General features: G+C 42.2%; 2 protein-coding genes across 3 annotated transcripts in view; one reads left to right on the top strand and one right to left on the bottom strand.

The window, feature by feature from the left end:
• Positions 1-27426, bottom strand: part of SMDT1 (single-pass membrane protein with aspartate rich tail 1) — a 155480-nt gene that overhangs the window by 126861 nt on the left and 1193 nt on the right. The window contains exons 2-3 of one of the 2 annotated variants that reach the window (XM_081310348.1): positions 26575-26715; positions 24902-25154 (exon numbers count right to left, since the gene is read on the bottom strand). In XM_081310348.1, the coding sequence (XP_081166474.1) occupies positions 26578-26715 (138 nt within the window). In that variant the 3' untranslated portion in view covers positions 24902-25154; positions 26575-26577. Of the gene's footprint in view, positions 1-24901; positions 25155-26574; positions 26716-27426 lie in introns of those variants that run through there. The other variant, XM_081310349.1, reaches the window with a different exon arrangement.
• On the top strand, positions 16872-23650 carry NDUFA6 (NADH:ubiquinone oxidoreductase subunit A6). The gene is made up of 3 exons (XM_081310766.1): positions 16872-17044; positions 22506-22621; positions 23446-23650. Exons 1-3 carry the CDS (start codon positions 16906-16908, stop codon positions 23575-23577), a joined length of 387 nt encoding a protein of 128 aa, XP_081166892.1. The 5' UTR covers positions 16872-16905; the 3' UTR covers positions 23578-23650.

Here is a 27426-nt window from a genome sequence, read left to right as displayed (position 1 = left end):
GCGGCATGGACTCAAGTCAACGCGGCCAGTCCCATGGGAGCCGGGATGTAGCAGCCTTAGGGAAGGGTCTGGAGGAGCTCCATGGGCACCTAGAGTCAGGTCGCCCTGGGGTGGGAATCAGTCTCTCAGGTCCCGCCATCATCCCTAATCCATGCCAGCACCCAGGGCCTTACCTATAAGAATGAAGACGTGTACCATGTACAGGGCCTTGCAGAGTCTGGAAGAGAGCATTGCGGGGTGAGAGGCAGAGGTCTCTGGCCCTTACCCATGGGTACTAGGTTCTCCCCCGTTCTAGGCCCTAGAACCTACTCCACCAGGGCATGTCCAGTCAACATTTGTGGATGACCAGAGCTCAACTGCAACAGGGCTCCGCTGGGAGCACACAAGGAACCCTCACACCCTCCCTCCTTTCCCTCCGTCATGGTTTAGGGGATGCCTCTGACTGAGCGGGTAAGCCCAACCAGGTGACAGGTCACAGACCTCTGGCCTCACTGTGTGGTCACTCGCTCACTTGGTGCTGGATTATCAGCTCTTCTCCCCACAGCTCTGCCTACTCTGAACTGACTCATCCCACAACACACTGGAATAATATTCCATGGCCCAGCTTCCTCTTCTGAGACCCCTCCCTCCCCTGTGACAAGCAGAGCATCTGGCTCCCTGCTGTGCACACAGAGACACGGGCACACACGGGCAGGCATGTTCTTCCTGCCAGGCACAGGACCAGGCTCTCCACCCCGAGCTCCAGCTCCTTTCCTGGCCCTGAGTCCTACAGACACAATAGTCAGGGGAAGGAGATCTGAGAACCTTATTCTCCCTTCCTCTCAGGCCCAAGTAGGGGGGTCCCATCTTTGGCCTTTGGGGAAAGATAACAGGGCCCACATAGACTTTACCCCTCTCTCTGGCAGCACAGACCAAACAACATTTTCAATCTAGGAAGAAAAAATGGGCAACAGTCAGTACACCATGTAGGCCCAGGATCCCAGTGCCTCCCCACCCTACTGCCAGCAGGGACGCACACCCAGGCAGCTGGGGCAAGAGCAGGAATTCCACCCACAGGGCTTAGCCAGGGGATGGCTGGTCAGTCAGAGAGACCAAAGTCACTAGGCACTTGAAACATGCTCAGGAATTTCTCCCAAGACCTTAGAGCCCCCAAATAAAGCTCATCTTAATGTCCTCAGAGCTGGAGATCCCAGTGGATCAGGATGGGAAAAGGGGACTGGGATAGGACTAGGGGGAAAAGGCACAGTTCTGACAATTGGTAAAAAATGACCCCAGGTGTCTGGGCGCAGTGGCATAGACCCGTAATCCCAGTAACGGGAGGCTGAGGCAGGAGGATCACAAGTTTGAGACCAGCCTTGGCAACTTAGCAAGGCTTTAAGCAACTTAATGAGCTCCTGTCTCAAAATAAAAACCAAAAAGCGCTGGGACATGCTCAGTGGTTAAGCACCCTGGGTTCAATCCCCAGTATAAAAAAAAAAAAAAAAGTCCCCAGGTATAGGTAGCGAATTATACTAATAAGTGAAATGGTTAAACACACTTTAAAGTGTTTTCTGTCTTATGCAGCATTTAAAAATAATTTGGGGAGTGGTGAGGGAGATTCCCTAACTTCCTCAAGGTAGCTCTTGTTTGAAATCCCACTGCGCATGTCAGAAGCCCACCCAGACTGACACCAGTGCAAAGTCAAGGTTTCCAGTGTGGGAGGCCCCTTGGCATGGCCCGCAAGCCTGTTCCCCATCACTCCCCACTGTCCACAGCGACTAGTTCAGGTCCTCTTTAAATCTCCCACCCCACCTCTACCTCGCTCCCTCTCTGTTTGGCAGAGAGCACAAACAAGCCCCTCCCTGACTCACCCCCTGCTTCCCAGGCCCTCTCCGAGGCTGCCCTGCTCCTGTTCTGGGTTCCATCAGCCTTCTCACCGCCTGGGCATTCAGGGACCTCCTGTGTACTCTGCTGCCTCCATTTTTCTTGGATCCTTCCCACCAGCATTTAAACACATCCCTCATCTCTTCCATGAAAAAGGCCTTCCTTGAACCCTTATCCCTTCGCAGTTAGAGTCCTAACTGCCCCGACCTCTCACACCATCTCTGCAAGAGCTGCTGGGTGGATGTCTTCAACACTTTCCACCTTGCCCTCGCTCCACAACCCACTTCAATCTGTATTTGGCCCCATATGCTTCTAAAACCCCTCTCACAAGGTCACCAATATGCTCCAAGTCACCAAATCCAGTGTGCGCTTTCCAGGCTTGGGCTGTCTTCTTCTCTGCTGGGTGCCGCTGTGCCTCCCTCTCATTGAGTCACCTTCTCTGGTCTTTCTCCCACCTCCTGTGCTCCTCTCCCTCTGCCTGGCCTAAGTGTCAGAGCTGCTCCTGGTCCTCCTGGACACTCCCCTCTTCTGGGGTAAGCCTCTCCCAGGGCTCATTCACACCCACTCAAGAGGCTGGTTATGACAAAGACTGACTCCCACCTCAGACACTCAGTTCCGGGCTTTGGCACAGGCTCTTCATCTAGAATGTGCTTCTCTGCTGCGTCAGCAAGGCTTCCCTGACTCCCTGAGTCAGGCGGAGCAGCTGGCCTTAGTGTTCTTAGAACATTTTACTGTCCCCCAACAAGGGGGCTCTCAGAGGGACCACATTAGGCCTGCCATTGTCAGATCTCTAGTAAATGGGCTCATGCCTGAGACATAGCAAGAGCTCAAGGACTACCTGAGTGAAGGACCCTGGGATTCTGGGGCTCACTCCTATTGCTCAGAGCCCTGATCAGAGTCGGAAAGCAAACCTGCTGTATTCTCTTACTGAGAATACTGCGGGCGATGCACTCAGCAGTGAGCTCCGCTGGTCATTTATAACTTAGTGTGAATGAAGTTATTAGGCTCTTTCTGAGGTTTAGAGGAGAGGAGAGAGCATGAGTCCAAAGGGAGAGCAGGGGGACAGGCAGAAGGGGCACGCCAAGCAGAAGGGGACACACAAAGGGCAGGCGAAACATCACAAAGAATTTCCATCTACTTGGGTGTGCTCAATGATTAAGGGCAGCCTTTCAGGTTCACTTACCAGACACACCAGCCTTGCTGATGTTTAGTGATATGCAGAGAATCCTTTGACCATATCAGTGTCCACGCAGCCTACCCGCCTCCTCTGAGGCCCGAGGACACGCCTGAGAAAAGCACTGTGGCCCAACTTTGTCTGGAGTCCAGTGCACAGGCCCCTCCTTTTTCAGGGAGAGTGGTGTCTGTGTGTGACATCATGTCTTGGGGAGGCTTTGTGACAGGACAACCTCTCCATCCTTGGCCAGAGCAGCCTATCAATTGCTCAGGGTGGCTTTCAATTCCCACAAGTCAGAAACAGCACCTTTGTAGGCATCTCTTTGGTTCAATTCAACATCATCACTGGGACTAAACAGCTACAATGTAGCAAGCTGGGTGAGGTCCTGGGGGAAAACAAAGACACCAGGGGGTTAAGACTCAGTCTTGACCCTAACACAAGAAGCAAATTTTTTGAATCAAAAACCAAGAACACAGCCTAACAACTTCTAAGTGTCTCTCATTCACCATTCATTCAACCAGGGTCTGGGGAGGGGCAAAATGCCAAGGGGATATAGAAAGGTAAACAGGACACTGCCTGCCCTTGAGTAGCCCAGACATCAAATGGATACAATTCAAGACAGTAACTTCGACCTCCTCCAAATTACTGTAAATGTAACTAAATACTAATTACATATCTATGGATGGTTAAAACTGAGGAATGCCTTAGTTTTACATGCACCAGACATTTATCAAGATAGATCATATTTTGGACTTATTTTAAAGTCTCACTGGACATGATGGCACATCTGTAATCCCAGAGGATCAGGAGGCTGAGGCAAGAGGATTATGAGTTCAAAGCCAGTCTCAGCAAAAGCAAGGCACTAAGCAACTCAGACACTGTCTCTAAATAAAATACAAAATAGGGGTGGGGGATGTGGCTCAGTTGTTGAGTGTCCCGGAGTTCAATCCCCAGTAAACCCCCCCCCCCAAAAAAAAAGTCTCAATAAATTCTAGAAGATTAAATTCAAGTATGTTTTTTGATCACAGTGAAATTAAAAATTAAAAATCGTATACAGAAACATTATTTGAAGGAAAGGTAGCAGAATACAACAATTACTAATAGGGCATTATGTAAAATTGTGGATGTGTAACCGACGTGATTCTGCAATCTGCATTTGGGGTAAAATTGGGGGTTCATAACCCACTTCAATCTAATGTATGAAATATGATATGTCAAGAGCTTTGTAATGTTGTGAACAACCAATTAAAAAAAAAGAAACATTATTTGAAAATCCCACCTAATTAGAATACATTAAATTCCACGTGTGTGTATAATATGTCAAAATACACTCAAGTATATCTATAAAGAATAAATTTTAAAAATTACAAAAAGAAAATCCCCAAATATTTTGAAAATCAACAACACAGAGAATTGGAATAACAATCAAAAGGAAAGTTAGAAAATATCTTGAACTGAATGAAATTTTAAAAATAAAAATTTATAGGCTGGGGCTGGAGTAGTGGCTCAGGGGTAAAGCACTTGTCTAGCATGTATGAGGCACTAGGTTTGATTCTTAGCACTGCAAATAAATAAATAAATAAAGGTCCATTGACAAATAAAAAATATTTCAAAAAAATTATAGGCTGAAGCTAACATAGTACACTAAGTACTACAAGAATGGCCTCAAATTGATGACTTCATTTTGTCCTTTAAGAAACTAGAAATAAAATTACAAGTAGAACCTAAAGTAAACACAAAAAAGGAAATAAAAAAAGTCTATAGTGGAAAAAAATGAAATACAGAGCAAGAACAACAGAGAAAATCTCTAAAACCAAGATAGAGTTTTATGACATCAACACAAATTGTGTACTTTTCTAGATAGAATGGATCAGGAAAAAAGAAATGACAAAAATGATCAGTATCAAGAACGATAAAAGTAACACTGATGCATATTCTAGAGATACTAAAGTGATAATTAGGAAATATTATGAACAACATTATGCCTCTAGGTTTGATAACACTAATGAAGTAGACTCCCATGGCTTCATTAGTGAGTCCTACCAAACTTTTAAGGAGGAAATAATACCAATTCTATACAGACTCTTCTAGAAAGAGGAGGGACTACCTCAAATAAAATATAAATAAATAAATAAATAAATCTCATTCTAGGAGAGGAGCAATGCTCTGATACCAAAACCAGATAAAGTTCCATATTTCACCCCATAACTGTCACTGCCACATAACAGATGCACCCTGCTTATTTAGTCCAAAAGTTGGCTTATAACCTTTCATCACTAATCATCACGTGGTATAATTCTGTTCTCACGCTGTGTAAAAGGTAAATAGAGCAGCAATGCATTCACCAGTGGCATCTGGATGCACAGTTGTCTTCTGGAGCCGCCAGCCTAGAATTCTCAGCACAGGTACTGTCGAACAGCTGCCTGGGGTGGTTCAGAGCACTGCAGTTCTAATGGTGAAACATCTTGAGTGGCGCTTAGCACGGCGAGCCAAATAACAACACGTGCACAAAATCTTCAGATACATAAAATTAAATTTTTCAACACTGCAGTAAATTTTCTCAAGTATAATATTATATTATAATATATAATACACAAATCAGTAATGAATAGTGTATTAATTTATTTTTTCAGACCAGAAAAACGTTTGCTAAACTGTCAAGAAATGATATGCATCTATCTGGACTATGCAAGTTCAACATATATTAATGAATATTCTGTGTACCCTAATCTTGCCTCAAGTCAGTTTAGTAAGAAATTACTTTTAAGTAATGCTGGCAGATTTTTTTTTCTAAAATATTTTTAGTTGTCAATGGACCTTTATTTTATTTATTTACATGCAGTGATGAGAATCGAACCCAGTGCCTCACACATGCTAGGCAAGCACTCTACCACTGAGCCACAACCCCAGAACCCAACTGGCAGACTTTTTAAAAAAAAAAAAAGTTTTGAGGACTGGGATTATGGCTCAGTGGTAGAGTGCTCACCTAGCATGGGCGGGACCCGGGTTCGATCCTCAGCACCACATAAAAATAAAGGCATTGTGTTGTGTCCATCTACACCAAAAAATAAATGTTAAAAAAAAAAAAAGTTTTGAGGGGCTGTGGCTGTGGCTCAGTGGTAGAGTGCTTGCCTAACATGTATGAGGCACTGGGTTTTATCCTCAGCACCACATAAAAATAAACAAATAGATTGGAGGCATTCTGTCCATCTACAACTAAAAAAAAATGTTTTGCATAATGGTCACACCCTACTTTTTTGTTTTAAAAAAATTGGCATAAAATATGTGACGAGGTGCCAGGGTCGTGGCTCAGTGGCAGAGTGCTTGTCTGGTATGCATGAGGCACTAGGTTCAATCCCCAGCATCACATAAAAATAAACAAATAAAATAAAGGTGTTGTGTCCATCTACAACTTAATATATGTATACACACACACAAATCTGTGACAAATATGCTGTGAATACAATTAATAAAAGAAAACTACAACATCCCTCATAAACACAGGCACAAATATTATTAACAAAACCTTATCAAATTGAAAACAACAACATATGAAAAGGATAATGCACATTCTCAATGGAGTTTACCCCCAGGAATGCAATTGATTCAACGTTCAAAAATCAATCATTGAAATTCACCATATTAATAGACTGAAAAAGAACCCAATGATTATCAACAGATGCACAATATATTTGACAAAATCAGTACCTATTCCTGGAAAAATAAAACCAAACCAAATAAAACCTCCCAGCAACTTAGGAGTAGATAGGAATATCTTCAACCTGATGAGTAGTATCTATGAGAAAGAAACCTATGGCTCCCAACACACTCACAGGTAAACTACCGACTGCTTCCCACCAAAGTTCAGGAATAAGAAAAGGCCATCTACCCTCATCAACAACCTAAGTCAAGAAAGAGAAGGAAATGGCAACCAAAATGGAAAGGAAGAATAAAACTATATTTCAGGCAACATAATAATGTGTAAAATCCTATGGTATCATCCAAAAAGTTACTAGTATTTAGCAAGTTTGAAGGATCACTATATAACAACCAGTTATAAACTGGGCATAGTGGTGCACACCTATAAATCCAGCAGTTTGGGAGGCTGAGGCACATAAAAAAATGGGCTGGGGATGTGGCTCAGTGGTTAATTGCTCCTGGGTTCAATCCCCAGTACCAAAAAATATATATATTTCTATATAGTAGCAATTAACGATTGAAACCAAAAAGAATTTAAACCTCTTATAAAAGCACCCAAAATATAAAATAATAAGAGAAAAATTCTGACAAAAGGTGTGCAAAATCGTACAATAAAAACTACAAAATAGGGCTGGGGCTCAGTGGCAGAGCGCTTGCCTAGCATGTGTGAGGCACTGGGTTCAATCCTTAGCACCATATACAAATAAAATACAGGAATTCTATCCATCTACAAATACAATTTTTTTTATAAAAAAACTACAAAATATTGCTGAGAGAAATTAAAGAAGACCCAAATATATGAAGAGATACACTATGTTGGGGAGGATATTGGCCAAATTATATTATTATATTATATCATAAATATGTACAAATATTTAAAAACAAATCCCATCATTATGTACAACTATAATGCACCAACAAAAAGAAAAAGTGATACACTATGGTATATGAATCAAAAGATTCAACATTGTCAAGATGTCAGCTCCACCCTGATTAACATGTAAGTTCAGTGTAACTTCAGTCCAAATTCCAGCAAACTTTTTTCATATTGTTTCAAATATTCATATGGAAATGCAAAAGACCTAGATAGCAATATTATTTTGAAAAAGAATAAATCAGGACAATAGGCAAGATAGTATGAGACTGTTGATGTCAAGTCAGACAAATAGATCAGTGGAATAGAAGAGAGTCCAGACATAGACCCCTACATTGTAAGCCAACTTTAGATGGAGGTGCAAATATGATGCAGTAGATGAAGTATAGTTCAGGAAGAATAAATGGTCCTAGAACAATTATATATTCATATGGAAAATTGATTTGGATAGATACTTCAAGCCACATACAAAAATTAACTCAAAATTGATCACAGACCTAGATGTAAAACATAAATCTATAAAACTTTTAGAAGAAAACATAGTTGGGGCCTGGGGATATGGATAGCAGTAGAGCATTTGCTTAGTTCCACACTAGGCCCTGAGTTCAGTTCCCAAAGAAATTATAACACTTGAATACCATGTACAAGGCTCATATACCATAGTATATCACTTTTTCTTTTGATCCCCAGTGTTTCAAAAGAAAAAAAGAAGAGCAAAGCGTGGCGGCACATGCCTATAATCCTAAAGGCTCAGGAGGGTCGCAAGTTCAAAGCCAGATTCAGCAACTTATGGAGGCCCTAAGCAACTTAATGAGACCTTGTCCCTAAATAAAATACAAAAAGGGCTGGGGATGTGGCTCAGTGGTTAAGCCCCCCTGGTTCAATCCCTAGTACAAAAAAATAAATAAATAAATAAAATAAGAGAACATCTTTGTGACCATGAATTAGGTAAAGATATTTCATATATATCACCCAAATTATGGGCCCAAATAGAAAAGTATTGATATAATAAATATATTATATATATTATACCACTGGATATAATAAAAATAAAAATCTCATGCTCTTTAAAGACACTCAGAATGAAAATACAAGCCTCAGGCTAGTAGAAAACTCAGATTGCATATCTAATAATTGTTGTCCAGAAAATTAAAGAACTCTCAAAACTTAGTAAGAAAGCAAACACCCTAATTTTTAAAATGGATATTTTATTTGAATATATCCTCAGTGAAGAAGATAAATAGATGGCAAATAAACACATGAAAATTAGCTTGATATCACTGGCCACTAGTGAGATGCAATTAAAACTATAATAAGAACTCAATATTGGACTGTCTCAAAATAAAAGGCCAGTGGTACATGCCTATTAATCCTAGCAACAGGCTGAGGAGGGTGGTAACTACAAGGGCAACATTGGCAACCTAGTGAGACCCTGACTCAAAATAAAAGATCAAAAGGGCTGGGAATGTAGCTCTGTAGTAAAGATCCCTGAGTTCAATTCCTAGTACTCCAAAAACAAAAACCTGCCCGCATCAAGTGCTGATGAGAAGTACAGCAACTAAAACTCAGCCTCTGATGGAGGGAGTAGAAAATGATAAAACCACCACTTGTTAGAGTTTGGAAGTTTCATTTAAAATAACATAAAGCTTCCATATTACCTGGCCATTCCACTGCTGAGAAATGAAAGTGTATTTCATACAAAGACTTGTACACAAATATACAGAACAAGTTCAATTGTAATAGCCAGAAACTGAAAACAACATAAATGTCCATCAACAGTCAGTTAAAAAACGAATTATGGTATACTAATACAGTGGAATATACTCAATAAAAGGAATTAATTACTGTTTTGCACAACAATATGGATAAATTTCAAAATAATTTTGCTGATGGAAAGAAGCCAAATGAAGAATACATACTGTATGATTCTATTTATATAAAATATTATAAAATGCAAATACCTTTGGTAACTGATAGCTGATCAATGCTTGCCTGGGGCTGGGGATGAAGGTAAGAAGAGATGAGAAAGAAAGATGATAAAGAGGACTGAAGAAACTTTTGGGGGTGATATGTTCATTCTCTGAATTGTGACAAAGATCACAAGTTCAAGATTAGCCTGGGCAACTTAGCAAGACCCCATCTCAAAACAAAAAAATAAAAAGGGTTGGGGATATAGCTCAGTGGTAAAAGGCCCCTGGGTTCAATCCCTGCTGTTGGAGAAAAAAAGAAAAGAGAATGGCAATGACAAAAAATATAGAGGATAAACCTAGGAGACTGAATAATCATATAATATGAATATCCAGAGGAAGAGAGTCAAGAAGCAATACAATAGTAAAAGAAATAGTTCTTGATTCCTTGAAGAAAAGAAAGTTGTGACTCTTTAGATCACATTTTTTGTTGTTGTTTTATGAACCCAAGTCCTAGAACATGTTAAGTAAGCACTCTACAGCCCCTAGATCACACACTTTTAAATTAACATAAAGAGACAAAAATAACACAAAGGATCTCATGTGTGTGTGTGTGTGTGTGTGTGTGTGTGTGTGTGTGTGTGTGTGTCCTGGAGAGATTTTTTAATTTTAAAAAGAAAGCATTAAGGCAGAAAAAAAAATAGGTTACTCAATGTCCTCTGACATTAAGTATTCTGGATTCATTATTATTTTGTAATAAAGTGGCATACAGTGAAGTAATATTCTACAGAGTTTTGAGAGAAAGTCATTGTGACTCAAGAAATCTATGCTGAGCCAAGCCAGCTGTGTCAGGACAGCCAGGAAGGTTCTCAACTGAATCCAGACATCAGTGTACACAGTCTCCTTCTCCTACTCCAAACCAGAGATACAAGAAAGCAGGTCTAAAATACAACTTATTTGGTTGTATTTGTCCCCTTGTTGAACCAGAAGCTCAAGGACTCTAAAAATGGAAGGCAAACAGGATAAGGTTGACAGAGGAAACCAAAGTACAAGACCCAGGCACAGGCAGGCCTCACAGAGAAGGGCAGAGTCTCTGACTATTCCTGAGAGCAAATGTGGGAAGAGAACCCTATCAGGATGACTGGGCGGGGATTCATGTGAAACCAGAGGTAACTGGCTCTTCTCCTTCTCCCTCTGTGGCAAGCAGACAAAAAGAAGCCCCAGAAGGGAGCAACTAGTGTGGGAATACCTGGCAAAAAAAGAGCGGGTGGCCGCGGACACCCAGCATGGAACCACCAGCACTCTGCCCAGTGGTGTTTTCTCGTGACCTACACAGACTGATGGCACGCCACAGTAACTAAAAGCATCGTAGGAAGGTCTTTAAAAGAGAACCTCAAATACAGACCCAAGCATTTGTCAAAACTGGAAGAAAACTAACACCAGGAGAGAGAGGCCCAAACTGTATGTTTCAGTCGGCATTGCATCACTGTGACCAAAAGACCTGAAAAGAATGTTTCTGTTTGAGTTTATCTTGGCTCACAGTTTCAGAGATCCTTCTGTAGATGGCCAAGTCCATTGTTCTGGGCCTGAGGTGAGGCAAAGCACCACGGTGCAAGGGCTTAGTGGAGAAAAGCAGCTCCAGACGTGGGAATCAGGAAGCAGAGAGCTTCCTGATTCCCCAGAGACCATACCCCGTGGACCCACAGGTATGGCCCGGGTAATCCATGTCAGTAGTTTGATCCACTGATTAGGCTGTACCTCTCATGTCTAATCATTTCACTTCTGAACATCCTTACACTGTCTCACCTTCAAGCTTTTGAGGCGGGGATAACTCATATCTAAACCATAACACTGTATAAACAAAAGAGCTAAGGACTAAAGGAAAGAATTAACAGAGCAAATAAAAGGAGGCATTAAATAAATATGATTGATGTTCCCCAAAAGATAAGAGGATATGGCACCAGTGAAATATGAATTGGCCATTAGGGTGGAAATAAAAATATGGCTGATGAAATCTGAGTTCCACTTAGGCCCTGTGAGGGAGTTTCAGGCATGAGGGAGTACCTGACTAGAGTTACCCTCTCACAACACAGACATAAAATCAGGACAAAATATAATATAAAACATAAATAATATATAAAACTATATAACTATAGTTAGATTCCAATGTAGATTCTCTCTTTTTTTTTTTTTTTTTTTTTTTTTTGGTACTGGGGGTTGAACTCAGGGGCACTTGGCCACTGAACTACATCCCCATCCCTTTCTTTATATTTTATTTAGAGACAGCGTCTCGCTTCATTGCTTATGGCCTCACCAAGTTGCTGAGGCTGGCTTTCAACTCATGATCCTCCTGCTTCCACATCCCAAACTGGTGGGATTACAGGTGTGTGCCACTGTGCCAGGCCCAATGCAAGTTCTTCAGAGATGATCCCTACATTTACCTAGGTGTTTTTCTGAGAGCATTTTCTGAAGTATGGTCTGAGGAGGTAAAGCCAAGACAGGGACCAGCAATCTTAATGGTCACGGGAGTCTGAAGGTCACAGCTGCTGGTGTGACTGGAATTTGAGAAGAAAGCAAAATGGAGAAAGCCATAGGCCAGGAGCCTGAAAGTCTCCAGAAAAACGCTCCTGAAGTGTTTAGCCACCTGCTAGGCTGTACATGAGCAGCAAATAAGATGTTCTAGCAGATAACAGCTTCTAGAAGGTGAGAGCTGTCAGATAAATTCAGTTGCAAGTTCCGGGGAGGGGAGACATTGGGCCTGGCCAGAGTGGAGAAGGCTGGACGCATTCTCCAGTTATTCAGTGGAGACTCCAGAAAAGCATCATGTTAGGAATAAGGACTACACCCAAGAAGGACAAACGAAACTAAAACAGTTCAAGTGATAGAAGCCTAACTTCAAGCCTCAAAGCCTACTAAAAGTTAATATTCCTTAGAGAAAATAACAATCTACAACATATTATCCATGTCGTCTAGCTTATAACTAAAAGCTCATAAATGTGAAGAAAAGAAGCAGGAAAAACAAATGACAATAAATAAAATAGTCAACAGAAGACCCAAGGATAATCCACAGAGTTAGCAGATAAGGACTTTAAAACAACTATGAATCATATGTTGAAGAAAACATTTAAAAGAGAGACAAAGGGCTGGGGATGTGGCTCAAGCGGTAGTGCGCTCGCCTGGCATGTGCATGCGTGCGGCCTGGGTTCGATCCTCAGCACCACATACAAACAGAGATGTTGTGTCTGCCGAAAACTGAAAAATAAATATTAAAAAAAAATTCTCTCTCTCTCTCTCTCTAAAAAAAAAAGAGAGAGAGAGAGACAAAAATAAAGTGACTCTACAAGAGAATTATAATCTTTAAAAAATTAAGTAGACACTCTGATAGGCAACCTCTGCTATGGTCCCTAATAATCCCCACTTCCTGTTTGATGCCTTTATGGAATCCCACCTTTTGAGTGTGGTATGCATTGACAGATTCACTTCAGCATAAAATGTGGCAGAAGTGAGATGTCACTTCCAAAATAAGATCAAGACTGTGTTTCCATCTTGGGTGCTCATGCTTATTCTCTGAATGCCTGCCATTGAGTAAGAGGTGCCCTGTCATCAGGTAATTCTGTGGAGACCCACGGATTGTGACACCATGTGGTGAAAAAGCAGGACCTGCCACCAATGATGTGGATAAGCTCAGAGGTGGATACCCTTACCACTCCGCACATGTTCTCCTCCCCACCACAGCTGATCCTTCAATGAAACCATGGTGCCAGCTGGCTGCAACTGAGGGACTCATGAGAGACCTTTCATCAGAGGAACCCGGTTAAGCCTCACCTGAGTTTCTGATAGGAACAGTGAGATATTTTTTAAAAAATTTCAGTTGTAGATGGACACAATACCTTTATTTTTATGTGGTGCTAAGGATAGAACCCAGTGCCTCACAAGACGTAGGCAAGTACTCTACCACTGAGCTGCAACCCCATAATATTTGTTTTGACTGCTAAATTCTGAGGTTTTTTGTTTAAAGAAATGTGTAATATAGACATTCCAGAACACAAAGCACAACAGCTGATGTTAACTCATTAGGTGGGTTTAACACAATGGACACAGCAGGAAGTAGAATTAATGTGAGGAACAGGTAAAGATGCTATGGTGGTAATAAGTACTATTCCCTCATACAGAAGTCTTGTAATTTTTACCATTCCTACATAGACACATGCTATGTATGAAATACACTACCTTGACAGAATGTTTGAAAGACTCCAGAGTTTAAAGATGTCACTTCTTTTATTAGCACATTAAAGTTATATGTGGTCTTGGGTTCCTTTTGACAAAATCATGCTGCTTGGACTTATTTATTCCACTTTAGTCTCGGTTTCACCTTTTCCCTCTCCTCCACCCTCCCCATTCTCCTTCCTCTACTCTACTGTTCTTTCACTCATTTATTTTTGACTGGTGCTTTCTACATATAAAGGTGGAATTCCCTGTGGTATATTTATATATGCACATAATGTAACTTTGTTAAATTCATTCTGCATTTCCCCTTTCTAGTTCCTCCTCTCTCCCTATCTCCTTCTATTCCACTGATCCTTCCTATATCGTTAGCATGTTCTCCATTTCCATCCACTTACCAGCAAATGCCATAATTTCATTCCCCCCCCCCCAATTCTTCTTTATAGTTGAGTAAAATTCCATTGTGTGTGTGTGTATGTGTATCACATTTCCTTAATTTGTTCATCTATTGACCTATTGATGGGCATCTGGATTGGTTCCATTATTTGACTATTGTGAATTATGTTGCTATAAACATGATATGACTGTATCATTATAGTATGTGATACTATAGTTCTTTTGGATAAATACAAAGGAGTGGGACAGTTGAGTCATATAGTAATTCCACTTGAATTTTTTTTAGGAATTTCCATACTGCTTTCCACCAATTTGTAGTTGTACTAATTTGTAGTTCCACCAACAATGTATGTGTAATTTTCCCCCCACATCCTCACCAGCATTTATTATTACTTGTATTTTTGGTAATTGCCATTCTGACTGGAGTGACATGAAATCTTAGTGTAGTTTTGACTTGTTATTTCCCCGATTACTAAAGATGATGAACATTTTTCATGTATTTGTTGGCCATTTGTGTTTCTTCTTTTGAGAAGTGTCTATTTAGTTGTTTTGCCCATTTTTTGACTGGGTTATTTGACTTTTTTGTGTTAAGTTTTTGAGTTCTTTATATATTCTGGATATTAACCCCGTCAGAGGAGTAGCTGGCAAAGATTTTCTCCCATTCTTTAGGCTCTCTTTAAAGATGTTATTTCTTTATTCAAAGTAATCTCAATCAAAATCTTTATAAAATTATTTTTTAAATTGACCAAAAAAAAAAAAAAGTGAATGGAGTAGTTGGGGATGTAGCTCAATGTGGTACAGCACTTGCCTGGTATGAGCAAGGGCCTTGGTTAGAGCCTCAGTACTGCATTAATAAATAAATGATTTTACTCACTGAGGATATAAAGCAGTGTATAAATCAGAGCTGGGGTTTGATAACAAGCATCAAAAAAGGAGAAAAAAATTGCCAAAAATATTTGAAAAATAAGACTTGTTTAGGAATATCAAAACATACCTAAATCTTGAGCAATTAAAATTGTTGGTATAAACTAAAGGAGAGAACATCAATGGACAGAAATTGATGCTTGTGTTTATAGCTCCTTGAATATGATAGAGGTATACCATTTTGATTGTGTGATAAAAAAAATTCTCAGTGATTAACATAAAATGGTAATTTTTAAAAAAGTATTAATAAAAAAGAACATATTTGTAATCTTGAGGTAGGAAAGACAGTCTTAAATAAGATGTAAAATACTCAGTTTATTATTATTGATTATTATTATTATTATTTGCAGGGCTGGGGATCAAACCCAGGTCCCAGCATTCAGTAGGCAAGCACTCGATCACTGAGCTACAACCCCTTCCCCATATATTAATATATAAATTTCTATATTTAGCCAAGTACATTCATTCACTCCTGTAATCCCAGCTACTGAGAAGCCTGAGGCAAAAGAATCAGGAGTTCAAGTCCAGCTTGGGCAACTTAGCTAGATTCTGCCTCATAAACAAATAAATTTCTATAAAACAAAGCCATAAACAAAACTGAAGAGAAAAAATAAACAGAATATATGAAAGCCGGGACAGTGGCACACACCTATAATCCCAGCAACTCGGGAGATCCCAAGTTCAAGGCCAGCCTCAGCAATTTAGGAAGACCCTCAGTAACTTGGCAAGACCCTGTCTCAGAATAAAAAAGGGATGGGGATGTAGCTCAGCGGCAAAGCGCCCCTCAATTCCTGGTACAAAAATAATAATGAAAAAAAAAAAAAACTGAGAAAGATTGGGCGATGCAGGATCCTACCCAAGCCAGTTGGGGTCCCACAGCTAAACTCAGCCTTGTCCTTTCTCCCTTCCCCAGTACTTCCAAGGTGCCTGTTCACTGAATCTTCACAAAGACAGACGCCTACAGGGGAGTCAGGCAGGGAGGCAACTTAATGTGGCAGGTGGAAAGTGCACCATCTGTTTCCTCACCAGTAAAATGGGGATGCTCACAGTACCTGTCTGGCCTATGAGGTTAAACTAACTAAAAAATCCAGTGCACCGCCTGTCATGTTGTTAGCTGTTACTTTTTCCGTTGCAGTTCGAGGTTCTCCTTGGTGTTCTGCGAGAAAATGCCAGCAGACAGCTTCCCAAAACAGATGACTTAAGGTTCTTTCCAGGTTTCTTGCTCAGGTTCCTGGGTTGCTTCTGAGCGAGATCCACGGCTTGGGATGTCAAGTCCTTGTCTAAAATGGAGTGATGCTGTGACCTACCTCCCAGGGCTCAGAAGTGCCCAGAAGCTAAAGCCAGGAGGCGCTCTAACATCTACCGCGCTCCGGAAGAACTGATTTTTAGGAAAATAAATCAGCAAACAACCTGTTGCTGCAGAAAGCCGCCACGGTCCAGGCCAGGGCCACGGCAGCCCGGGCGCCTGTATCTACCTCAGACGTCCCCTCACGGTCCTGCTACCCTCGCCCAAGCAGTCGACGGGAAACCTGGAGCCCGCGCGCCTAGAAACGCTGCAACTACGGTCCTGCTCTCAGTCCAAGATCCCGAAGCAGTTTCCTGGCGCCCGACGGCCCTTCGGAGCAACAATTCAGCAGCCCAACTGCGGAGCCGCATTTCTGCCAATCAGCGTGCGCCGTTCTCCGAGCCCGGCTACTCCCGCTTAAACAGAGGCTCCCAGCCAATCGGAGAGCCCCGGAGCCATCCTCCTGCCTACCAACAGGGGGGCGTGGCGTCTCATTGTAGCCAATGAGGACGACAGCCTTCCAGGAGCACGCGCGCGTGGGAGGCGGCGCCTCAGCAAGATGGCGGCGAGCAGCCTGCGCGGGGCTGTTGCAGCGGCCAGCACCTCGGTGAAGCCCATTTTCAGTCGGGACATGAACGAGGCCAAGCGGAGAGTGCGCGAGCTCTACCGCGCCTGGTATCGGGAGGTGCCAAACACTGGTGAGAGGCAGCGGCGCAGGCGGGGCCCCGGATGCAGCTGCCCAAGGTCTCACGACCGAGCCGAGGTCACTAGCTTGGGCAGAGGCGACTGTGGGTGCTTCAGGGGAAGAGGGTCACTCGAGCTAAGGTGGACCCGACCTGAAGGCAGCGCCGAGGTCAGACCAGTCGTTCCTAGCATCCTACAGAGGTTCCAGGCGCGCTCGGCGCTCTGGTGTCCTGTCTCCTAGTTCTTCCCGAGGCCTAGAGGGAGAGCAGGGACTGTCGGTGACCGACTCATTATGCAGATGAGGCACCTGAGGGCACCGAGAGGCGAAGCGAAGCGTTCTGGCCCGGAACCCAGAGTCAACTCTAGTTCCAAAAGGCAGTTTCAGACACCCATTGGGTTTTATAAACAAAGTGGCCATAGGATTCGGGCAGTCATCCAGTTCCTGTCACCACCAGAAAGTGAACCAGAGAAGGGAAGTGATTTTCCCAAGGTCGTCCCGTAAGCCAGCGACTCCTTTTCCAGTCTCTTCAGGCTAGATGGCTTCCTTGCCCTCCAGTCTCCCAAGACTTGCTGGTCTCCCCACTTCTACCGCAGAACCCCTTCCTTCGCCCAGATGGCAGAGATTCAGTCCGTTTAGCTGAAGGATTAGTATGTAAACTCCCTGTGTGCAGAGCTTGTTTTCTTATCTTGATTTCCCCCGGCTGCCCACTTTATTTTATCCAATAAAGACTGGGGAAAATCCCACCTAAACTTTCAGGGGTAGTACAACTGTGGGACTGTCCATGCTTTGTTATCTTGTTGTTCTTAGTGTGTTTTAACTTGGACCTTCCCTGCTAGTCTGAGGGGTAAGGCATGTTTGAGTGAGTTGGGAGCATTGTAGCACTCTCAGAGCTGACACTTCCCTATGTATGAGAAGCAGCAGAATGTGGAGATTAGAATAAGCCTGCACTCATCTCCAGGCCCTGCCCTTTAGTAGCTTTGTGACCTTGGGCAAGTTATTTCATCTGTGTTTCAGTTTTCTCATCTATAAAATGGGGGTACTGATAGTATCTTCGGAGAGTTACTGTGTTATGTAGGTTAATATATCCAAAGTGCTTAGAACAGGGCCTGACACTTGGTTAACCCTTATTAAGTTATTGGCTACTGTTGTTTTTATAGGGCTTACCCTAGAAAGGGCTTCCATGTAGAGCCCAGTTCTTTAATGTGGGAACTGTGCTCCACAGTTCCTGTCCTCAGACTGACTTTTTGAGAGATTGCTAGTGACCTTAATTTAAACCCACCTGAAAGAGAGGAACTAAGGAGGACATGACATGGCTGAGTTGAAGATGGAACCCAGGTATTGCAAGTGTCAGGACCCAGCTCTTTCTAAATCATCCCTTCCCAGGATCTTCCTTCAAATGCTGTTTGGAGAGAGAATCCCAGAGTCAGAAGGGGCCTGAGAGGGGAAAAAGAAGGTAGGGGTTAAGGAGCCTAGAAAACAGGGTCAGAATGGGGGGCAGGGAGTGGTCAAGGGAGCAAAGGTCAGACCTATAGGGAAGGTCAGTAATCTGTAGCTGGTCAGTTACTTAGATGCTACACTGTCATGCATCACTGGAACTCCAGCTAAATAATCAAATCAAGGATTGGGAATAAGTAATAGAATTGATGATTAACATTTATTGAAATGTTTACATATGGCCCAAAACTATGCTAAAGGCTTTACATTGCCTTATTTTAAGTCAGGCTTTGTTTCCTGCCTTACAGATGAGAAAACTGAGGCACACAGACTTGTCTGGGGTCACACTATCAATGAGTGGAAGAGCCAGTTTTCAGACCCTGATTATTCAACTCTAATATGTGGCTCTTGGAGTTTGGGGTATATATAGCTCAGTAGTAGAGTGTGAGCTTAATATGTATGAGGCCCTGGGTTCAATCCCCAGCACCAAAAAACTGGCTCTGAATGCCTACTGTATTTTCTCTGAAGCTTCTGGGATCCACTTTGGCATGGGAGCACGAGGACAGAACTGCCTTTGAATCCTTTCTTTGAAAAAAAAAAAAACTATGCTGCTTGCTGGCCAGAAGATATCAGGAGGCTTTCTACAGAAAATTCATTGATTTATTCTGCATTTCACTGGGCACCTCTTGTACTGTAGGGTCAATACCAGATACCTAGAATGAAACAAACGTGAATAAAACACTTTTTGTTCACCCACAAGGCCTTCAGGATCTTGTGGTCAAGTGAGGAAGGTAGGCACATAACCAGATAATTTCCTGGTGTATCATGGGGGGAAGTGCTGAAAAATTTTAACAGCCAACATTTGTCTCATGCTTTACTGTTTACAAAGTGCTGTTCCTTATTCTCTACCATATTCCTATACAGCAATTAGATTAGAGGTTATTTCCTTTCCTATAGAGAACATAGGCAAGAAGGTATACCTCAGACCAAAATTGGAATGTCTTTCTCTAGGAATGTTCATACTGATGTTGAGGCTTTACCCAGCCTGTTTGACCCCTGCCCTTGTGTTCTTTTCCCTTATACCATGCTGCCTCGCATCAAAGGATCACCTGGTGTGAATGATACCAGAATGAACTGCAGCAAGGCTGACAATTGTATCAGTGTCATCCTCCCTGATCTGTCAGGAACCTCGGAAAAGCCTTACTAAGTTTGGAAAGCAGACTGGAAAAGTCATCTTTCATCCAAAAGAGATTCTTACTTATCTTTTGAGCCTCTCAAATGTAAATGTTCACTATTTAAAGAATAAGCCAGGAGTCTGTGAGTTGAAAAAGAACAGTTGGAATTGATTTATATCAGGGCTTCCCAACATTTGCACTAGATAGTTTATTGTACAGGGCTGTACTGTGCATTGTAGGCTGTTGAACAATATCCCTGGCATATACCTATTAGAAGCCAGTAGCATTCTCCCCTTAGTTGTGACAATCAAAAATGCCTCTAGATATTACCTAATGTTCTGGGGGGTAAGATCATCCCTGATTTGAGAACCACTGATTTAGACCAAGTTCAGCAGACTAGAGCTAGGCTGTTTTCATTTGATTTCCTTCAGCCTTTCTCACTGGTGAAGGATTGTGTTCAGTTGGCTGGGATGTGAGGACGGTGCCTGGGACAAAATTGGAATGTCTCTCTCTAGGGAAGGGTTCCCTGGGGAGATGGGCACTGAGGAAGGGGAACTGATGGGTACCAGCTCCCATAAGTATCCCTGGAAGCGCTGCCTCTTAAGGTTGGCAGGAATTTGATATAAAAGTGTAGAAAAGGCAAGCACTGATAGCAGAGGAAGATTCCTCGTATTTCTCCTCTTAAATGAGCACAAGATTGTAGGTGAAAAAACAAAGCAACAACAACAAAAAAAACCCACCTGGATTCTAGGCCCTTATTTTCCAGGAACTTGTATATGATTCCCACAGTGCTCGTGCCTGATTTTTCCTGAAAGAGAAGATTCTGAATCCCAGGTCTCATACTAGTTTTCATTTGTTTTTGCATCTCTTTGTCATCCTATTGTACTTTTCTGTGCTTTTTTGTGAAATCCCTAATGTGATAAAGGGATGACCAGCTTTCTTGGGGATGGAGGGGTGCAAAATTTATACACGCTACAGTTTACCATTTCCTGTGGTATAAATATTCCCACCATGGTTGATTATAAGCTACCAAACTGAAGGCAGATTTGGGAAGTGATTACAAAATTGGCTGTCCTTAAGGACCTGCTCCAGGACAACACTGGATACTTCAATGAGTGATCATCTCTGTCATTAACATTAACATTTATTTACCTGTCAAGCTGGGATGCCAGTTTTGTTAGATATCTGCTATTACTTATTCTATGGTCAAAGAAACCTTGTTTTCTTTGCAACATGGCATGTTATTTCCTTGGCAGAAGATTTATTACTCCATGGCTGTCGCTAAGTTATGAGTATGATGAGATAGCCCTCATAAGTTTTCAGAGTTAGTTGTGATAGTTCTGTAGATCAGGGTGGCCAAGCCACAGCATTGGCCTCAACACAAGGCATCCTCACCCAGTGAGTATACAGTACTAGTTCTAGCCTGTCAGCCTTGCTTGCTGTCCCACCAACCTACTGGGGCCTCACCCTGTCTGTATTCCACCTGGCTCACAGGGCCTATTCATACCTGTTACAGCACTCCACGGAAATTGGCTGAGTGCCAGGGGGTGAGAATACAAGTGACTGAAACCTAATTTTCAAAGGACATCCACATGCCTGTGTGCCATACAAACTTGAAGGTCTGTCACTATTTTAGGTGCTAACTTAAGGGATTGGGAATATTATGATTTTATGTTGGCAGTCATGGATGACTGTTCCTCTAATCAGAATTTAATACCTAGAGAACTGGAACTATATCTTCTGTCCTTCTTCCAAGAAACCTGCTTGTTGGATTAGAGTCTTCCGTACCTGCAGAAACCCTTAAGCAATCTCTCTCAACTCCCAAGTTCATGTGATACTAAAGCCCATGCCACATTATTTTACATAAATTTCAACCCTGTCACCATATTGTACAGATTGTTCCATATAAAAATAATGCTAATTCTCAGGTGTGGCTCAGTAGTAGAGCACTTGCCCAGCATGAACAAGGCTCTGAGTTCAACTGTCTGCACCACAAAAAAGAAAGGAAAAGCTGGGTATGGTGGCATGTGCCTCTAGTCCCAGCTACTCAGGAAACTGAGGCAAGAGGATCACAGGTTTGAGGCCAGCCTGGGCAATTTAGTGGGACCCTGTATTAATAATTTTATTTATTTGTTTTTTTAAAATATTTACTTTTTAGTTTTAGGTGGACACAATATTTTATTTTTATGTGGTGCTGAGAATCGAACCCAGTGCCTCACACATGCTAGGCAAGCTCGCTACCACTTGAGCCACATCCCCAGCCCCTGTATTAATAATTTAAAAAAATATATTGTTTTAGTTATACATGGACTCAATATCTTTATTTTGTTTATTTATTTTTATATGGTGCTGAGGATTTAACCCACGGTCTCACACGTGCTGAGCCACAACCCCAGCCCTGTATTAATAATTTTGCTAACATTTATCGGGAGTCAACTCCATGTTAGGCACTGCTGTAAGCATTTTATATCTCACAGCATCACAACTCTAGAGTTATGCATCTTATTGTCTTGTGGTCTCACTTCACTGACAGACTCAAGTACAAAGTTGTTAACTTACACAGAATCACGTAGCTGACAACAGCAGCTGGGATTTGAACCCAGGTTGATCACACTCTTCAACTGTGCTATATACTGTTTCTTCAAATGCTGTGGTCTTGTCTCCTGAAACAAAATGTAAACTCATTGAACCATGTCTCACACATCCTCACGTCCTCAAGCAACTAGCTGAGGGTTAGTTAGGCTGACATTTGGTGCACGGAATGAATGCACAATCTGTATGTGTTCAGTGAACATCCACTGACTTAAGTTTTTAAAAACTATTTTAGCTGTGTAATTTCTATCCCAAATCTTGTTTTCTCTTTAGTGCACTTATTCCAGCTAGACATCACTGTGAAACAGGGACGGGATAAAGTCCGAGAAATGTTTATGAAGAATGCCCACGTCACAGACCCCAGGGTGGTTGATCTTCTGGTCATTAAGGTAACTGACCTTCCCAGACCAGCTTAAAGGACTGGCCAACTTGTCCCAGGCGTTTTCAGTTTCCCCAGATGAACATTTTGCCTCCAAGTTAAAAAAGTAACTACTGGTTCAGCAACTATTGCTGTTTCAGAGGAGTACTTGAACTTGGAGGTTATCCCCTGATTAAATAGACTAAGATTGCTGAAGGGAAAATCTACTGGGGGGTTCCATTTTAAAACCAAGAATCACCAATGTGGGAGGCTGAAGCAGGAGGATCACAAATTGAAGCCTGCCTGGGCAACTAAATGAGACCTGTCTAAAAAATTTTAAGAAGTGCTGGGGACATAGCTTAATGGTAGAGCACTCCTGGGTTCAATCTCCAGTACTGCAAAAGCCAACCAACCAAACAAAAAATATATATAGGAGGAGGTTTGAGCTCTTTGTAACCAACATCCCTGGAAGTTACTGCTTTACCTGGACACCAGCTTAACAGCTGGACAAGGCAGACAAGCTGGGTGTGAATCCTGTGTAAATGGGAGTCAAATTCTGGGCCTGATTCTGTCTTCCTGTTCAGTTATATTGGTATCAATAGGAGCTTCAGTATGGATCAATAAGTCACCCAGGAGAGATGTTAAGCAGAAACGTAAAGCAGTCAGTTGTAGAGGTGACTGTCTGAAAGTCCTCCAAAATGATTTAGTCCCACTTCAGTTTCCACATACAAAAACTACCTCACGGGGTATGTATTTGTCCAAGGTCATTCAGGTCAGTGCCAAGCACAAAAATAGAATCCAGGACTTCAGTATTGTGTTCCTTCACCTTAACCACCTCTCCTCTTACTTGTGCAGGGAAAGATGGAATTGGAAGAAACAATAAAAGTGTGGAAGCAGCGGACACATGTTATGCGGTTCTTCCATGAAACAGAAGCACCCAGGCCAAAGGATTTCCTGTCCAAGTTCTATGTTGGCCACGACCCATGAAGCTACTCAGTAGAAAGGTGCATATTGATATATTTAATTACTATATACAAATAAACATATATAGTTAAACTCATGGTGGTTGCTTCATGGTAGAATTCTCTTGGTGAACCAATTTCCTACAATCTCTCTCACCAAGCCTGAAGAAGTAGGATATTGGTACACATACCCGTCATTCCCTTTGCTTCAATTGTGTAGTGTGCTATAAATTAGATTGGATTCTTCCTCAGAGTCTAATATGTCAGTAAACAGGAAGAGATGAAGCCATCTCTTCAGAAACTCACACTGGATATGAAGCTGGATGACTATTAATTTAGTCATGTTTCCTTAGCCTACACAATTGGATGCCTTGGTATTAGGGCACAGATAATCCAAAATTAGCCATTTCTGGCTCTCAGAGAAGGGTCAGAGCAACACTAACAGGCATGGGAAAAGACCTGATAAGATGGGCCATTTTCCTCTCTGGTTCCGAAGAAAATTGATGGCCAGAGGCTTAACCCCTTTCAACAAGCACCAGTCCTCATAGTGAAATTCAGTTCCTACTCTTCAGGCAGGCTGCTAGTGCCCTGCCTATTGGATGCATACACAGAGAACAGAAATATTCCTGTTGATTTTGCACACTGGTGTAGCTCTAAATATAAGGAGAATAAACATCAGTGGAGGTTAAAGAACTGATTCCTATTTGTTTTGGATGGTATTCTCTGTTCATTCCCTGGAGAGTCCAAATGCTGGAGAAAGGAGTTCAGTATCTATAGGTATAATCACTCAGAGGATTCTTACACTTTTCAGCATAAAGGATTCCTTTATTTTTGCCTAAGGAACCCAAGTTTTAAAAGGTTATTCTTATGAGCTGGGTGTGATGGTATGTATACCTGTAATCCCAGCGGCTCAGGAGACTGAGGCAAGAGGATCACGAGTTCAAAGCCAGCCTCAGCAATGGTGAGGCACTGAGCAACTCAGTGAGACCCTGTCTCTAAATAAAAATACAAAATAGGGCTGGGGATGTGGCTTAGTGGTTGAGTGCCCCTGAGTTCATCCCTAGTACCCCCCCCAAAAAAGATTCTTATGACACTAAACTAGCTGTAAAATAATAAAAGCTCCTAATAGGCACATAGCTAGCCAATATTACTAACAACAGACCAAAAAAGCTTGAGGCTTTAGTTAGCCTCTGCAGCTTTGAAGGAAAACTGTTTCTATTGAGCTTTTGTAAATTTAAAAAATAGGTCTCAGGCCTCCTTAATTACCTTTGTGGATCCATAGAGGCCTGGCTATCTGGGCTACTTTGCAGAATGAGAAAGAAAAGACCAAAACAGTGCAACAACTAGAGCCTGCTTTCAGTCACACACAGCTGATATTTATTAATATTATTCATAATTTGACAGCTTGCTTTTTCCAGTGTTCAGTGGACAGCACAACTTGGGGAACCTCCCAGAATGTGGGGATCTGGGCTGTGTTCACAGACCACGCAGGAGGCAGGACTGGGGGCTTCCCCTGAGCCCTTCTGCTTGTAGGGGAGGAGGGCTGAGCACATCACCATTCCTTCAGCTATGATTTTGTCCTTTCCATACCTCTTCCATGCCCTGTAAGAAAAGAGAGCAATAGTGAAGTGGGTGCGAGTCCTCCATCCACTTACTGAAAAAGAATTAAACAATGCTTCTGCTAAACATGGCAGGAGAAAGGCAGTTCTTAGGATCTTTGATTATTTATTCACATATTTACTGGGCATTCACCACAGACCAGGCACTAGGAGTTCATAGGTATAAAATGTTCCCTCCAGTAAGAAACTTAAGGCTCTGGTAGAATTTTGGTGTGGATGTGGGTGTTTAAGCACATAATACTGAAATTTTTTAAATTGGTTTTTATTTTTTTGATACTGGGGATTGAACTAAAGGGTATTTCACTGCTACGTCCCCATTTCCACCCCAGGATATTACTAAGTTGGTGAGGCAGGCCTCAAACTTGTGATCTTCCAGGGACTGGGGATATAGCTCAGTTGGTGGAACGCTTGCCTAGCATGCACAGGGTTACCAAAAAACAACGACAAAAAAACCCCACAAAAAACAAACTTGTGATCTTCCAGCCTCAGCTTCCTAAGTTTTCTGGCATTATAGGCGTGTGCCACTCCACTCAAATATACTGAATGTTGTGAGAAAGGTGAGGGTCACTCAGACAAAGCAGAAGTCACTCTCAGATGAAGGGATAAAGGGAAACTTTATCAAAGACACTGAAGAATGGGTGGAACTAAGACAAAGAGCAGTCTGAGTGACAAGCCAATGCTTGGGGCTAAGAAGGTACTTGAAAAATTATGAATCCTGGGGATAGCTCACCAGAGTAGAACAGAAGGCCTGGTCCTCTCAAGGGCATTTCCTCTTGTGGTTGGGAATATGGAAGATGAACGTGGGATAAGAGGTGTGACCAGATAGATCATGGAAAGTCTTAAATGCAGGCTGAGTCAGGAGTGTCCTTATTTATGACAGCTGTGCTGCCAGAAAAGGACATATCAGAACACAGGAAATCAACACAAGAATGCTGAATGAGAAGAGGGCCGGCACACCTTGGGGAGGGTCTGTGAACAGTATGAACCAGGCAGTTATGCCCATGCTTAGACTGTTCTGGTGCAGAGCTGACATGGTGAGGACTTGCCAGTTTCCAAATTTCAGTATGGAGCAGCTGAAATTAAGCTGTTGGTGGTGGGTGTATAAGGCATATTAAATTGACAGGAAATGTATGAGTTAATGAATTAAGAGTATGTCAAGGGCAACTGAATAGATGCCTAAGATCTAGTTGAAGAGACAGCAGTGAATTTGTAAGTCAACCTTTATCCCTGTCCAACATAAGAAAAAGGCAAAATAAAATCACTAATCACGAAGTGGATTAATTTATAGAAGTTTCTGACCTGAATGTCCAAATGTTGCTACCAGGCCAGACTGAATCACAGATCACATCAGATGCTCCACCCTCTTCCTGCTACTGCCCATTTAAGGGAATAGCAAGTCTTACCTGTTAGTCATCGTCGTCATCATCCTCTGGGACAAAAATGTCATGCTCCTCAAGTAGAGCAGCAAAGTTCTTGCTAATAAGCGTCCCAACGTACAGAAAGGGGATCACAATGGAGAACACACGGAGAAGGCCAAAGGACATCTGCAGAGGGTCAGAAGGGTGGCTGTGAGCTCCAGAGCCCAATTTGACAGGAGCATTTGCTCCTGTGGACCTCAAACCCATCCTAAATAACCTGATTTTAAGCCCTTGGAAAAACTCGAAGCAAGAAAAATAAAAGAAGATTAAAAAAGTGATTGTTGTGATCATGAAAAAAGATACTAGAAAGAAAAGTACAAGGCAGGCAGACATCTAAAAACTAGGCACAACCTGCTAATTATTTGTAGATACCCTACAATCAGGTGAGAAAGTACTAAGAGGACTGAACTAAAGTCAACACTTCTTAAAGAAGACACTACACACGTGAAAATTAATTACAAGACAACGTATGGCTATGGGATGTTCTATACAGTTCAGATAACAGGCTCTCTGATACCTAACAAAGTTGATTTCACCACATAAAATTTCAGAAACAGCTTGTTTGAAAAATGGGCACGTCTTTACAATGGAATAGATGGATCCCAGAAGATCACCAACATTTCCTCTCCTATTTTCCTGGAGTTAAAATCACTTTGAGAAGCTGGAAGCTGTGACATGCTCCTGTAATCCCAGCTACTCAGGAGGCTAAGGCAGGAGGACAACAATTCAAGGCCAGCCTGGGCAACTTAGACCCCGCCCCAAAATAAAAAAAATGTAGATCAGTGATAAGGTGCCCCTGGGATCAATCCCCTATATTGGGGGTGGGGTGGGGTGATG

Source organism: Spermophilus citellus (assembly GCF_964194105.1).
Source record: "Spermophilus citellus genome assembly, chromosome: 10".
NCBI lineage: Eukaryota > Metazoa > Chordata > Mammalia > Rodentia > Sciuridae > Spermophilus > Spermophilus citellus.
Note: the sequence above shows the minus strand (reverse complement) of the source record. Positions and strands in the feature narration are given on the sequence as shown.

Bases quoted from the DNA above. Each gene is read 5' to 3' on its own strand.
- NDUFA6 (XM_081310766.1), top strand. From the start codon at position 16,906: ATGGCGGCGAGCAGCCTGCGCGGGGCTGTTGCAGCGGCCAGCACCTCG. The intron at 17,045-22,505 runs GTGAGAGGCAGC...TTTTCTCTTTAG, and splicing joins TCGGGAGGTGCCAAACACTG to TGCACTTATTCCAGCTAGAC. The intron at 22,622-23,445 runs GTAACTGACCTT...TTACTTGTGCAG, and splicing joins TTGATCTTCTGGTCATTAAG to GGAAAGATGGAATTGGAAGA.